Below are 15622 nucleotides of genomic sequence, written 5' to 3'. Positions count from 1 at the left end.
TTGCCTTTTGTTCCCTTCCTTGGTCTTGACTTGTCTCACTCAACATGATTTCACTCTAGATTCATCCACTTCTCTGCAAATGCCATTATTTTTATCTTGTCTGTTGGCTATGTAGAATTCCATTGTATATATATTCCACATTTTCTGTATCCATTCATCTGCAGTAGGGTATCTGGATTGTTTCCATCACCTGGCTATTGTGAATAGTGCAGAGAGATGAACATAGTTGAGGCAGGTGTCCTTCATCATCTTGGGTTTATGGTGTTCAGGATAGATGTCCCACGGAATGGTATGGTGGGATAGTAGGGAAGATCTATTTTCAGTTCTTTAGAAACCTCCAAACTGCTTTCCAGAGTGGCTTGAACTAGCATCTTATATTTTAGATCATAATTTAATCCTAAGTAGTTGAAATTAAAGGCAGGAGCCATACACCCAGGGTTGAGGCGATACTGAAGGGACATGTTTTTATTTCCTTTCATGAGGCTTTTTAAAAAGATGATTTGGTTTTCTTCTTTTATATACAGTATTTCACCACACAGATTTGATAATCTTCTGTTAAACCCTTTTTTAATCTCTTGCAGATATGTACAATATAAAACTAATTAGAATGTTGGTTCCTGAAAACATTGACATATACCTTATCCACATGGTGATTGAGATCCTTGAAAATGACCATGATTGCAGACCATCTTCAAGCCAGTCTTCATGTGATTCCAAAAGGAAGCGATGTTTCCCCAACTCTGAAGAGCCCTATTCAAGTTCTAAGAGGAGCAAGGAAGTACTCACAATACCAAGGGTGTGAATTTTATAGAGAATTTTTCACACTGTCTCAGTCTGCTCAGTTCGCATGTTTAATACTAGAATGCTGTATTTTTGAAACTGGTATAAATTTACTGATATAAGGGTTATGTCTTTATCTGTGTGATGCATTTGATTTGCTTTTCAGGATCTGAGAAAAACTTAATTTTTTTAAAGTAGTGAAAGGGTTAGTCCATTGATTCTGTTAATTGTATAGAATGTCAGCTTCAGTTTTACCTGTATTGTGTTTAATGGCCTGAAAAAGTGCACTTTCTTTCAGAGAATTAATAGAGCTAAGCAATATGACAGCTAAATGGTTAATAAAAACAAACCTAGATTCTGTTATAAACATCCTCTCCCCAAGTTGGGTTTTGATCTGTTATTCCATCATGCCATACTGTTACTAGTATGTTGAATATATAGGGCACAAGGATAATTATTGCTATGGTTCTGAGTGTGCCATAGTGTTTTTTGAATAATTGGAGAAAATTACACATTTTGTATTATTTTAGAAAGTATATTGTATTAAAATCCAATGCATTGAAAATCACTGTTTAGTGTAGTACATAATTAAAATAGTGACTGGAAAATGACTTCTAACAAGGTTGACACTCTGAAATGAGTGCATAAATTTGAAAATTCGATCTTCAGTTTTCTAGAATCTAAAATTACTGAGCTTTGTTGATAAACTGTGTTGAACTACTAGTAATTTACTAAAAGATTTTTGTGGGCTTTTAAATTAAAAAAATGTTAGTGTGTGATAGCATGTGTTTGTTAATGTGTATAGTAGAAGATTAGGGACTTCATTTTAGTTCTACAGTAATCTTCATTCCTAGGTAATTCCCAACGCTTAAATGTTGCTATTCAAAAAATATTTTACTACTTTTTATTTCTTTTAAATCTCTTCTGCTGGGTATAATCTGTTACTATTTTTCACATATTTTAATATTTACTTCTTAATTACGGCTTTATTTTCTGATTCTTTCCTAAGGATTTCTCCTTGTTATTTAATTGTGATTAGTGATGTTCGTTTCTGTTTTAATTTTTTTTACCATTTTTCAGCTTTATTTGAAATGTTGCAGTTCTATTGTATTTGTCTATAAATATGCCAACAAGTCTGATGCCTGAAATGTTGACCATGGTCCTCTTCTGCTGCCTGTTTTCATGTGAAATAATTATTCCTGTGAAAATAAGACATGAGTCAGAATAGAGGGTTTCATATCACTCTGGTTATCCTTATAAAAAGGTTCAAACTATGGTAACTTGGCTTATCAGCTATACTTCACTGGCTGTCTGTTATACCTATCCTGTTTCATTTTAACGTAACCACTGTAGTTTCTCCTGAGTGTAAGGCCTTATCCTAAAATGGTAGACTTGGCTGGTCCAAGGGATCATTTCCACTTGTGACGCCATTGGGGATATTTTACACTCACCTACTCCTAGGATGGTCGGAAACTTCCCCATTTTCATATGCCATCTCACATTGTTCTGTCCATTTCCCACCTGTCTGTGGGCTACTTAGGGTACTATTGGCAGACAGCTAATACTTGCCACTGCTTCTTTCCCATATACACATGTCGTCCATGTGGGTCTTCACAGCTGTCTGTATGCTCTTACATGCTTATTCTTGGGATTCCAGAGCACACCTTCACATGCACTTCATTGTAAATGTAAAGAAAGATTTTTAGGTTTCATTGGCTTATTTTTCCCTGTTTTATTGCTAAGGTTCAGAAATATTAAAACACCGCTGGCACCACCTTCTTCCAAGTAAAATGTCCTATATCATTTTTTCCCTTATTTTTTTTGGCAGCTGAAGAGTGTGGGTATTTCTTTTCTTCCCTTTGGAAGAAAAGTTATAAATTGAAATGTCTAATGTTATTTACAAAGATGCCTATAGCTAATACTATTGTGATCATGATTGTTAGAACATTACTGTTCCTTTAGAATCATAAAAATTTTTTGTATGCCCCACTTTTTTACACATCGATTTTTGTGTGGGAGGTGAGGTGGGGGAGAAGGTGAGTAGAAGTAAAGTACTACATGGTATAACTATGTTGTATTCCATGAAAAATTAAAAGGTTGATGAAACACATCTTGATAGTATTGAACTGGAAGACAAAGGCCACGGAAATTCAATACGGGAAACTTCTGGGAATCATCCATACAGTGATCCAGAAATAGAAGATTCATTTTCACATTCTCATTCACAGGTAAAATTAAAACTAGTTTTCATTATAAAAAAATCAGGTTTGATAACTAATGTGCTTAGATTTTTTTCTTATAGATGGAAGTAAATGTGCATATAACTTCTCTTATGTATTTACATATGTATGTGAACATACAATTAGCAAGTGAGTTACTGTTTTCTGTTCACGAGTGGCCATAGCTTGGTAATAGAATTTAGAATGTCAAAAGAGACAAATTGTCCCTTAAATTTTATTATAATTGCTAAGAATTTTAGGGTTCTGCTGGTATAGGAAATAGGCCTCATAATTAAGTTTTCTTTAGATACTAATAACGTAAAAAAACACATCGAATGTATTTCCCCTTTTCTCAATAGTATTAGATGATTATTATGGTATGAAAAACACTAACAATTACTATTATAAATATACTATAGTAGTAGTTGGGCTGGGAGTGTGGCCTAGTGGTAGCATGCTTGTCTAGCATGCACAAAGCCCTGGGTTTGATTCCTCAGTACCACATATACAGAGAACACCAAAAGTGGTACTGTGGCTCAAGTGGTAGAGTGCTAGCTGTGAGGACACCCAAGAACAGTCCTCAGGCCCGGAGTTCTAGCCCTAGGACTGGCAGAAAAAAAAAAAAAAGAAAAGAAAAGGAAGAAAGAAAAGAAATACTATAGTCAGACTTCAGTTGATATTCACTACAAGAATATTTTTGTAGTAATATTTTACAAATAATCTCGTTGAACTCACATAATCCAGTGATTTATATTCTATTAGTCTCATTTTTTTTTTGTATAAAGAACTTAAGTAACATACATAAGGTTGTAGAATAGCAAGTGGCTCAATTAAAACTAAACACATGTTTTTTTTCCCTTGTTTTTTTGAGTTGTGCTTATCCCGTGGAGTTAGGCTACTGAAACCCTTAGGACTTTTTCCTCTATTCTATTTTGGTTTCAGTGGCTTCTTTGGTTTTACTTTTTGGCCTTATTGTGATTTTCACCTTCTCACACCACCAGATCCTACCTCTAGTGTACTCAGGTGTCCAGCCTCTATAATTACAGTAGTTGTTTATTGTCAAAAGGAATTTTGAATTAAGATGCTTTATGAAGATTAAGTATTACTGAGTTCCTGGTCCTAATGTTAGAGATTGAACATGTGTTCTGTTTCTGAACTCTGGGCTCAGTATGTCTACTTCCAAAATGCCTTTTCTGTATTCTACTTGGCCTGATACTCTTCCTTTTATCTGTCACTCTACAACATTTCCTCTGTTCTCTTGTTTTTCTGTTCTCTCATTGGAAGGGAACAAAGGTTGCCTTCCTAACCAGTTCTTTTCCTTAGCTTCTGTGTGTTGATGATTGTTTTGTGCTATAAGAGATTTCTTTACTTAAGCTGAAATAGGTAACAGCTTTTACCTTTTTTTGATGTGGGGAGGTGGGTCATAAGGCTTGAACTCTGGCCTTGGTGCTGTCCCTGAGCTCTTCAGCTAAAGACTACTACTCTACCCTTGAGCCACAGCCCCACTTCCTGTTTTCTAGTGTTTAATTGGTGATAAGAGTCTCTTGGCTTTATATTGCCCAGGCTGGCTTTGGACTGCTGTCCTCACATCTCAGCCTCCTGAGTAGTTAGGATTACAGGCATGAGCCACTGTGTCCGGCAACAGTTTTTACCTTTTAAATGTATGAAATTTTCATTCCTGTGCCAACGATTTTTTTTCTTTTGCTTTTTTCCTTACCCATTAAATATTTTAAAGCTGTTTTAAATATTGGAAACAGAATAAAGCATAGCAAACAGTTGTTAAGCAGTGTATAAAGTCACCATTCTTGAAGTGGAATAGATTGTACTTATTGTATCTTAAGCTAAAAGACATATTAACAAAGATGAAGCTTCAAATACTTTCAGCAGCTGAATTAGCTACTATATTCCAGGAAATTTGCTATTTCTATATGTTTCTTCTTTTCCCCCGCATCTAGTACTCATAGCAAGTACTCACATTTATGCCAGTGTTTTAAACTGTGTGCAGATGGTACAGTATACCACCTTGTGTTCTTAATTTTTGGTTTTTAGGGACTTTGTACCTGTGGTTCAGAAGTTCTCTGGTTACATGAGCCTCTAACATTGTGTACAAATAGCTTGTGTGTGTGTATGTTTCTTTTTATTTTTTCTGATCTAGGGTTGTCAGAAGATTCTGAAAGTAGTGTACATGATTTTGAGCATCTGCTGTGTTTTGTCCACTGTAAATTCTAATAATGACTGGATTCCTCTTATAGTAATTCTACCATTGTTGATGTCAGTTTATTTTTTCTGTTTTATAATACAGTGAATGTGTGTGCATATGAGGTGTTGTGTATATGTGTGCCTCAGAACATTACATTCAAAGTTCTTGTCAACCCAAAGCAAATATTCACTAAGATACAGATTTGAAATACTAAGGTTTTTGTTTTGTTTTTGACCAGGTAAGTGTTTCAACTTCAATATTCAGGAGTTGATGAGGATAAGTAATTGTCTAAGGAAATGGTAGTGTGATTTACTTTTTCTTTTCATTTCTCTATTTTTTATCTATAGAAATAAATTTTGTTTGTTTGTTTTTTCCAGACTTGGGGCTTGAACTCAGGGCGTGGGCATTGTCTTTGAACTTTCTCAAGGCTAACACTCTACCACTTGAGCCACAGTACCACTTCTGGCTTTTTCTGTGTATGTGGTATCAAGGAATTGAACCTTGGGCTTTGTGCATGCTAGACAAGTTCTTTTCCACTAGGCCACACTCCTGGCCCTAGAAATAAATTTTGATCTACAGAAATAAATTCTATAAATTTCACTATTTTGATTGATTTGATTTGGTGATGTGTGTGGGTCACTCAAGAGCCTCTCTTACATTTTGGTTGCAACTGATAAATATTTTCAGTAGTATAGATGTTTCTTTTTCTTTATATTTTCTATAGACTTCATCTGAGACCTCAAAGAGAAGACTACCTAACTGGTTTGCCAAAGGAAATGAGTCGTTAGCTGCTACCAGCCAGAAACTAAAGGCAAAAACGAAAAAGAAAGGTCTTTTTAGTTAAGATGGCAGTTATAAGAACAACTTTACATGTCTCACTGTATTGTAAAAAGATAATTGTATGTCATTTCTGGAAAGAGTGAAAAGTAATATTTTAGCTTAAAAATTGTTCTGATTTCAAAGTAAAACTCACCAGTTTGTTGTAGGGCTGGTATTTTAAATTAACCTCTACAATTCAGTGTTTAGGTCTCCCGACAATCTAAATACTTAATAGAATAAATATTAAATTTGATTTCCTTTAAGGTGCTTTCAGAAGCCACACAGTCCTGTGTTCTCTATTTCTACTTGTAGCACTTGTATACTTGGAAAATGTAATATGTGGTGATTTAATATAGACAGCAGATTATCATTATTTTGATTTACATAAGAGTTTTAACAAAATGGTCTTGTAAATACAAAGACAGCTATTTTCAAGCTACTTTTTTTATCTTTTGAAGAAGCTTTGATATTCATTATTATATAGTATTAGTTGACCAGACTTGTGAAATAGAACATTTCAGTTCCATGTAAGTGGGGAAAAAGAACATACAAAAAATTCCAGGTGCATTACACAACTATGCATTTTGTATTTTTATGTTGTTTCTGTTATTTTTTAGATAATAAAAATAATGTACTCCAAACTATTACAAAGGTTCTTTTTTTGTTATTTTTTGTTTGTGTGTGTGTGTGTGTGTGTGTGTGTGTGTCTGTGTGTGTGTGTGTCTGTGTGTGCGCGCGCAGGGGTCATAGGCCTTGAACTCACACTGGGCACTGTCCCTGAGCCATTCAGCTCTAGGCTACTGCCCTGCCCTTAAGCCAAGCTCCGCTTCCCATTTTCTAGAGGTTAATTTGAGATAAGAGTCTCAGGTCCTTTTGTGCCCCAGCTGGCTTTGAACCTTGATCCTCAGATCTCATCCTCCTGAGTAGCTCCTGAGTAGCTAGGATTACAGGCATGAGCCACTGTGTAGGCAAAGTTAAGTATTTTTAACTCATTTACTTAACGAATGACTCCAGGTCATTAATATTTGAGCCTTTAATATTTGAGATATTATGATTCAATTCTTGTATTATGTTTTACAAATAACTTAAATATCTTCAGCCCATACTCTGACACAGAGTGGGGTGAACTACTGGTTTTATATAACTTTTAAACAATTATATACACCATACAGTTTATAATTTCATTCCAAAGTCTCTGATTAACTTTTAGTAAGTAAAAATGATTGTTGTTGATGAAGAAGAAATATGTGCTTATGGTGTTTATAGTAGAAGAACTAAAAAAAAATTCAGAGTACTTCTTAAGACAATAAAAAATAGGCCACTAATAGACATCACCTTGTCTTTTTTGTTTGTTATGGAAATAATGCAGGAATGTATTATATAACATTCAAACTAGACTTAAAACATGAAAATCTCTCATCATCTGATTCATTCCAACCGTAGTGACTGACACTGTGGTAGGGTATTCAGACTTGGCTTCTGGTCAACATTTTCACAAGATTGAATAAATTCAGCTTGTCACTTGAATAAAAGTAACTTATGGTATTTGTCGCCACTGCTAAAATTTATAATTTGCAGCAAAATTTGTAATTTGGAGCAACTTGGGTCATTCACTGGGAAATAGCCAGGCTTGCTTCTCTGAAAGACTTTCCTAATGGGAAACCTATATATTTGTGGTTATTTATAAAGATTTTGTTTCTGTTGAGAACGTCTGTGTAATTCAGTGAATCAGTATTTTCTGAATGAATAATGCATGATGTTACATATAGTCATAGATAAAAGGTGGTAGCTTTGAACTGAAGAATTCAGGGACAGTGCCCAGGCTGAGCTCAAGCCCCATGACCCACAAAAGGAAAAAAAAAAAAAAAAGAAAGAGAAAATGGAAAATGGGCCAATTAATTCTAATATAGCAGAGTTTGAAGAAGTTGGAATATTTCAGATTACACACTATAGCTAATCACTAATAGACAATACTTGTTCAGTTTTAGAATATGTTCAAAGAAGACTGACCACCATTATTTGAAAAGGCTGTTGAAATATTCTTCCCTTTTCCATCGGTTCACGTGGGCAAAGTCACATTTCTTCCTGGATGTTAGCCAAAACATGTCAAGATGGCCTAAATGTACAACCAAATCCAGCTACTTCAGTTAAGTTGCAAAAATGAAACAATGCCATTTCTGTTGTTTTTTAAATATGTTCATTTTGTAAAAATGGTACCATGTGATGGGATTCCTACTGGTATTCTTGAACAAATTAATAAATATTTTGAAATTTGAATGTCTGAAATAATAAATACTAATAGGTGACTTACATTAAAACTCTCAGAACCTTCAATATAGAAGGTCCTATTTAAAACCAACTAACTGCCCCTCCAAAAAGAGCCAACATGTGTGTACTGCTTCATGCTGAATGGCTGTTGCTTAGGCATGAAAGCACTTCTGGACTTGTGGGAGCCGTCCTTAGTACCTTGACCTGCTCTGTCTCTCTGTCTCTGTCTCTCTGTCTCCCACCCCCATTCAATCCACGGTACACGTATCTTCCAACATAGAAGATTTGCTTATTTAATGTGTTCATGTATGGCATTGACCATTAAAATAAAAGCTCCTTACAGGTAGGGGACTCAGTCTCTTTTGTTCACAGCTATGTCCCTAGCACTTAGCAAACAGCCTGGCACAGAAAATAAAATAAGCTGTTTTATGAGTGAGTGAGCACTGCAGAAGTCAGGTGAGAGCTCCAGCTGAAGAGGCATGTGTATCCTTAATCATCTCCAAGATCGCAGAGATCTACAATCCCACCTGGTCCCATCCTCCCCACTCTGTCAAGATGTATAGGTGTGGTACATACGTAGCACTTTGGAGAATGAGGAGAGGGGATCTCAAGTTAGAGACCAGAGTTGGAGACATGATCTCACTAGGGGGAAAAAAGATGTCTGACAAACCCTTAGCAAGTCTTACCAAAAAAGAAGAGAGCATATCGAAATAAAATCGCAGATGAAAATGGTAATATCATGATAGAAATTACCAAGACCAAAATATCATGAGGGAATACTTCTCAAACCTTTATGCCAAAAAATTTGAGAATCTAGAAGAAGTGGATGAATTCCTAGCCAATATTAACATACCCACACTGAACCAAGAAGAACTAACCCAACTCAACAGGCCTATTTCAAGCTCTGAAATAGAAATGGCAATTAGAGAACTTCCACCTAAGAAAAGCCCAGGGCCAGATGGATTCACAGCTGAATTCTATAAGGTCTTCAAAGCAGAGCTCACACCAATACTCCTCAAGCTCTTCAACGAAATTGAAAATGAAGGTTCTTTACCAAACTCATTCTATGAAGCCAGTATAACCCTCATCCCCAAACCAGACAGAGATTCATCAAAGAAAGAGAACTATAGACCTATTTCTTTGATGAACATCGATGCAAAACTTCTCAACAAAATACTGGCCAACCGTCTACAACTCATCAAAAAAATTATACACTATGATCAAACAGGATTCATCACAGGGAGGCAAAGCTGGTTCAACATACGCAAATCAATTAATATAATTCAACACATCAACAGGAGCAAGGACAAAAATCACATGATTGTCTCAATAGATGCGGAAAAAGCATTTGACAAGATCCAACACCCCTTTATGTTAAAAGCTCTGGAGAAACTAGGAATCCATGGAACATTCCTCAATATAATAAAGGCTGTGTATGACAAACCCACAGCTAGTATTACACTTAATGGCGAAAAGCTAAAGCCATTCCCTCTAAAATCAGGAACGAGACAAGGATGCCCACTCTCTCCACTCCTCTTTAACATAGTATTAGAATTCCTACCCAGTGCAATAAGGCAAGAAGCAAGCATAAAGGGGATCCAAGTAGGGAAAGAGGAAGTAAAACTATCCCTCTTTGCAGATGACATGATTCTGTATTTAAAGAATCCTATAGACTCTACTCCCAAGTTCCTTGAGCTGATTCAAAACTTTGGAAGGGTAGCAGGCTATAAAATTAACCCTCCAAAATCAACTGCCTTCCTCTACGCCAACAGTGAGAAGAATGAGGCAATAATCAGGAAAGCAACTCCTTTTGCAATAGCCTCAAAGAAAATAAAGTACTTAGGAATTAGCTTAACTAAGAATGTAAATGACCTTTTTGACGAAAACTTTAAAACCCTAAAAAAGGAAATTAAAGCAGAACTAAGGAAATGGAAAAACCTTCCATGCTCCTGGATTGGAAGAATCAACATTGTGAAAATGACAATCTTGCCAAGGGCTATCTACAAATTCAATGCAATACCCATCAATATCCCAATGTCATTCTTTAAAGAAATAGAAGAGGCAATTCAAAATTTCATATGGAATAATAAAAGACCCCGTATAGCAAAAACACTTCTTAACAGAAAGAACAGCGCTGGAGGAACTTCAATTCCAAACTTCAGACTCTATTACAGGGCTATAATTCTCAAAACAGCTTGGTACTGGCACAAGAACAGGCCTGAAGACCAACGGAATAGAACTGAGGACCCAGATATTAAACCACAGACCTATGGCCACCTAATCTTTGACAAGGGAGCCAAAAAAATAGAATGGAAGAAAGACAGCCTCTTCAACAAGTTGTGCTGGCAGAACTGGTTAAGCACCTGCAGAAAACTAAAGTTGGATCCTTCTTTGTCACCATGCACTAGAATTAACTCCAAGTGGATCAGAGACATGGAGGTAAATGCTGACACACTGAAAAATTTACAGGAAGGAATAGGAGATACACTAGGCCTCCTTGGCACAGGTCGAAACTTTCTTAATAAGGACCAAGAATCACAACAAATCAGAGAAAGGCTGGATAAGTGGGACTGCATTAAACTGCGGAGCTTTTGTATGGCAAAGGACATAGCTAGGAAATTAATTAGGAAGCCTACAGAGTGGGAGAAGATCTTCACCAACCAAACAACGGACAAAGACCTCATATCTAAAATATATCAACAACTCCAAAAATTGAATCACTCCAAAACTAATCTCCAAAGTAACAACCATCCCATTAAAAAATGGGCCAAAGACTTAAAGAGAGTCTTCTCTGAAGAAGAAACAAAAATGGCCTATAGACACATGAAGAAATGCTCAACATCTCTGGTCATAAAAGAAATGCAAATCAAAACAACTCTAAGATTCCACCTCACTCCAGTTAGAATGGCCAGGATCAGGAAAACGAATAATAACAGATGCTGGAGGGGATGTGGCCAGGAGGGATCACTACTACACTGTTGGTGGGAGTGCAAACTCATTCAACCACTATGGAAAGCAGTATGGCAGTGCCTCAAAAGACTAAACATAGAACTCCTCTATGACCCAGCAATTCCACTACTTGGCATTTGCCCAACCATCCAGAATCTAGGGCATACTAAATCCACTAGCACAACAGTGTTCACTGCAGCATTATTCACCATAGCAAAGATATGGAACCAACCTAGATGTCCCTCAGTTGATGAGTGGATCAACAAGTTGTGGTATTTGTACACAATGGAATTCTATGCTGCTGTCAGAAAAAATGACATCGCCCCATTTGTTAGGAAATGGAAAGACTTAGAAAAAATCCTATTAAGTGAAGTAAGCCAGACTCAAAGGAACATAGGCTCAATGGTTTCCCTCATTTGTCATAATCAGTAGAAACCTTGGGCTCTACTAGCAGAGATCTGCAATAGAGCAAAACCTTGATACATAAGGTCATATAGTATGAAGCTAATTGAAAGGACCTCCAGGATATTGAAACAAAAGCCATATAATGAATGATTGTTGTCCTTAATGTACTATGTTATCTCTCATCTCCTTTGCTGTCCCTTGGCTATCTGATATATTGAATTTATTTGTATTTGGTTATTTGAAATTTGATAGGGAAGTGGGGAAAACCAAGACGGGGGCGGGGGGTGGCGGGCGGGTAATGGCTACCAACACATGTGAAAGTGTATCAATGTATGTGAATTAATACACCTATCTGGCAAGTAGCATGTAACCCTTTTATTAATTACAATGAAAAAAGATGTCTGGGTTACTAATTTTTGTCTCCAGTTGTGTGGACCACAAAGCCTCCCTTTCTAACAATCTACCCCACCAGTCATCCACACATTTCAGTAAAATGCATGGCTATGCTAACTACTAGCTGAGTGACTTTGGGGAGCAAATCTCAGACACTCAACAGCTTTATTGCACTTAGAACTTTTTCCAGGATTAGAAACCAGGTGTGTAGATGATTCAGCAATTGTAGCTCTAGAAATGCTGTTAGAAAAAACATAGCATCAGCAGCTGGTGTCAAAGCGAAGCAGCCTTGGTGATTATTTGGTGGAGCTACTTGATGAAATCACAGTGATCTTTCACATGCTTATTGTGCTTGCTCAGAAATATCAGGCCCAGCAACAGAAATGATCCTTTTATCAAGGGCAGCTTCTGATAACATATTACTTATTAAATACTTGTTATGGCACTCTAAATCATTTTTCAAGCCATAATTATTATAAAGGTGATATGCAGAGGGCTTAGTTACATAAATCAGAAATCAAGCTTGAAATCACAATCGTATACGTTTATTTTTTAAATTAAATCAACAACCAGGTTTAGAGCATTTGCAGAACGAAATTCAAAGTATTTATTATAACTTTTACTGCAATGAAGCAATAATAAACATTTGCTAGCTTCATTCTTTGTGGAGGAAAGCTATAGGGAAAACTATATTATGATCAGAAAGTTGCCTAGTGGCTTAAGAAATTAGGTAAACTTAATATTTTGAGACAATAGGCTAAATTTCTTGAGATAGCAAAGTGAGCAAAAAAAGCCCTGCCTTGGGCTGGGAATGTGGCTTAGTGGTAGAATGCTTGCTTAGTATGCATGGAGCCCTGGATTTGATTCCTCAGTACCACATGAACAGAAAAGGCTGGAAGTGGCACTGTAGCTCAAATGGTCGAGCAACAGCCTTGAGCAAAAGTTCAGGAACAGTGCTCTGTCCCTGAGTTCAAGCCTCAGGACAGACCAAAAAAAAAAAAAGTCCTGCCTAGACAATCTGGCCAAAGGCCCCTCAGAGCTGCCTCCTTCATGTCCTGGAGACATCACACCACCAACCTTGTGGAGCTGGCATGTGAACCCTTGGCCATTATGTCATGACCCATTGGCCCTGGGAGATCTGTACAGTGGATTGGGAGATGTGTGCCTAAATGGGCTAAAAATGCATGGAGGGTCCATACAACCTGCTTGTGTCTGGGGGTGGCTGCAGCCCACAGGCTGCCCACTCACCACTGGACGTACCGTAGCCCTCTCTTAGAGGTGCCCATTCACCCCTGTACAATGCACACAAGTGGTGCCCTTCTTTGGGACTGTCCCACCCAGCACAAGTTTTGCTTATCTATTTCTTCAGTGAATCTTATCAGTTATCTCCTCCCTCTGTATTTGTGGACTTATTCTGGGAGACCTTAGAGACAAAGGACCTGATCCAGTTGTTGGAGTTTTACATTAAAAGTAATGCTAGGCTGAGTGCTGGTGGCTCACACCTATAATCCTAGATACACAAGAGGCTGAGATTGGAGTGTCGTGGTTTGAAGCCAGCCCAGGCTTCAAGTCTGTCAGACTTAGCTCCACTAACCTATCCCAAAAGCTGGAAGTAGCATAGTGGCTTAAGTTGTAGAGCTCTAGCCTCGAGGAAAAGAAGTTCAGGGACACTGCACAGACCCCCAAAGACTAGCACATAAAAGTAAATGCCTAGTTTTAGTCAAGAATATGAAGGGGTGAGTTTGTAGAACATTTAATAAATCTATGGAATATGTACACATTTTCATGAAATATTCTGGCTCATGAGTCAGTTATCTGTTAAATCAATCTGGGTACAGATTACCTTTAATTTCTAAAAGGCTTTGAGGCCAAGTAAGTGTAGGAATATGTAAGCAGGAGTGTTGAACAGAAGGGAGATAGGCATTTTCTGTAGCACTTAGAGAAGAATAGGATTTGACAGGGCCCATACCACCCCCCCCCTTTTTTTTTTAAATCCTAGGGCTTTAACCGAGGGCCTGAGCCCTTTCCTTGGCATTTCTGAAGGCTAGAGCTCTAGCATTTGAGCCATAACACCACTTTCGGCTTTTTCTACACATGTGGTACCAAGGAATCAAACCTAGCTCTTCGGTCATGCTGCTCAAGCACTTTACCACTAGGCCAAACTCCAAGCCCCCCTCCTTTTTTATAGTAGGGGAGGTGTATTGTTTTTATTGATTCTCTCAAATTTTATACTGTCTTTAAGCATCTCCAATATCTTTCCTTGTGCTTTGGCACATGACTTTCACACCAGTCATACCTGAAAGATGGTTATCTTGGTGGTTCAACACTGTCATCTACTGGTCAAATTTGGTAATTTCAGGTAAAATCATGTTTTTTTTCTTTTTGTCAATCTACTTACCAAATCTATTAGAGCATCTTCTTTGGGTTTTGGCTTTGTCAGTCAATTTATCAATCACAGATACAAAGTAATATGAATATCTAGAGTGTAAGATGGTTCACAGAGTACTTTCCCACATAGGAACTCAAGCTTTCTTAAATTAATTTTATAATTTGATAGTTTACAGTTTATAAAAAAAAAATGTATAGTTGTACCAATGGGTTAACAATTCAACATGTCAGTTTATGAGTACATGCATTGATTAATAACACTCTTTCATCATTCTTCCCCCATCCCTGTCCACCCTAACGATCCAAGTTTGGTGTGTGTGTGTGTGTGCGTGTGTGTGTGTGTGTGTGTGTGTGTGTGTGTGTGTGTGTGTGTGTTTTGGCCAGTACTGGGATTTAAATTGAGTGCATCTCACTTGCTCAGCTGGTGCTCTACCACTTGAACCATGTCTTCAGCCAAGCATATGATTAGTTATTTTGGAGATTGCGTCTAACAAACTTCTGCTCAGATTGTCCTCAGACTAGCAGGATTGCAGGCATGGTTCACATTGAAGTTCTAATGTACCGAGTGACTCAACAAATCTGTTGAGAAACAAAAATAACAACTGGGATAAAGAAAGTGGCTCTGAGTTGGGTATTGATGGCTTATAGCTTCAGTCCGCTACATAAGAGGCTAAGATCTGAGATTCAAATACAACCTGGGCAGAAAATCTGAGAATCTCTTTAATTAGCCAACAAAAAGCCAGAAGTGAAAGTTTGGCTCTGGGAGTAGAGCTCTAGCCATGAGTGATAAAAGCTGAAGTTGAGTGTGCGGCGAATCTGCACCATATGATCTCTGCAGAAAATGACTTGCAAAGCTAAGTAACTCAGACTCGTGGAGAAGTAAGAAATATAGAATATCATCTAGCCCCTATCTTATGTTCAAGCATGATACTGCATAACTAACTTTCTATTTTTTTCTCTTCCATTTTTCTCCCCCTCACCTCCTTCCCCCCATGGAACTTTTTCCAACCCCCTTTCCTGTTTTATAGTTTGGATGTGAAATGTCTCCCTAAAAGCCCATGTGTTGAAGGTTTGTCACCAGCCTGTGGAGGTGAGAAGGTAGGTCTAGTGGGAGGAAGTTAGGTTATTGGGGAAAGATCATTGAAGGGAATATCTAAGCCACACATGGCCCCTTCCTGTCTCTCACTTTCTGCCTGTCATG

At 37.4% G+C, this 15622-nt stretch overlaps 1 protein-coding gene across 1 annotated transcript in view; it reads left to right on the top strand.

Moving 5' to 3' along the window:
- The window catches only part of Wrn (WRN RecQ like helicase), a 106899-nt gene extending 100243 nt beyond the window's left edge, over nt 1–6656 (top strand). Inside the window, exons 35-37 of the mRNA XM_090353947.1 lie at nt 582–796; nt 2877–3008; nt 5924–6656. Coding sequence (XP_090210073.1) covers nt 582–796; nt 2877–3008; nt 5924–6043 — 467 coding nt within the window. The 3' untranslated portion in view covers nt 6044–6656. The remainder of the gene's footprint in view (nt 1–581; nt 797–2876; nt 3009–5923) is intronic.
- The last annotated feature ends 8966 nt before the right edge of the window (nt 6657–15622 follow it).

Source organism: Megascapheus bottae, chromosome 20 (assembly GCF_031878675.1).
Source record: "Megascapheus bottae isolate mThoBot1 chromosome 20, mThoBot2.hap1, whole genome shotgun sequence".
Classification (NCBI taxonomy): Eukaryota; Metazoa; Chordata; class Mammalia; order Rodentia; family Geomyidae; genus Megascapheus; species Megascapheus bottae.
Note: the sequence above shows the minus strand (reverse complement) of the source record. Positions and strands in the feature narration are given on the sequence as shown.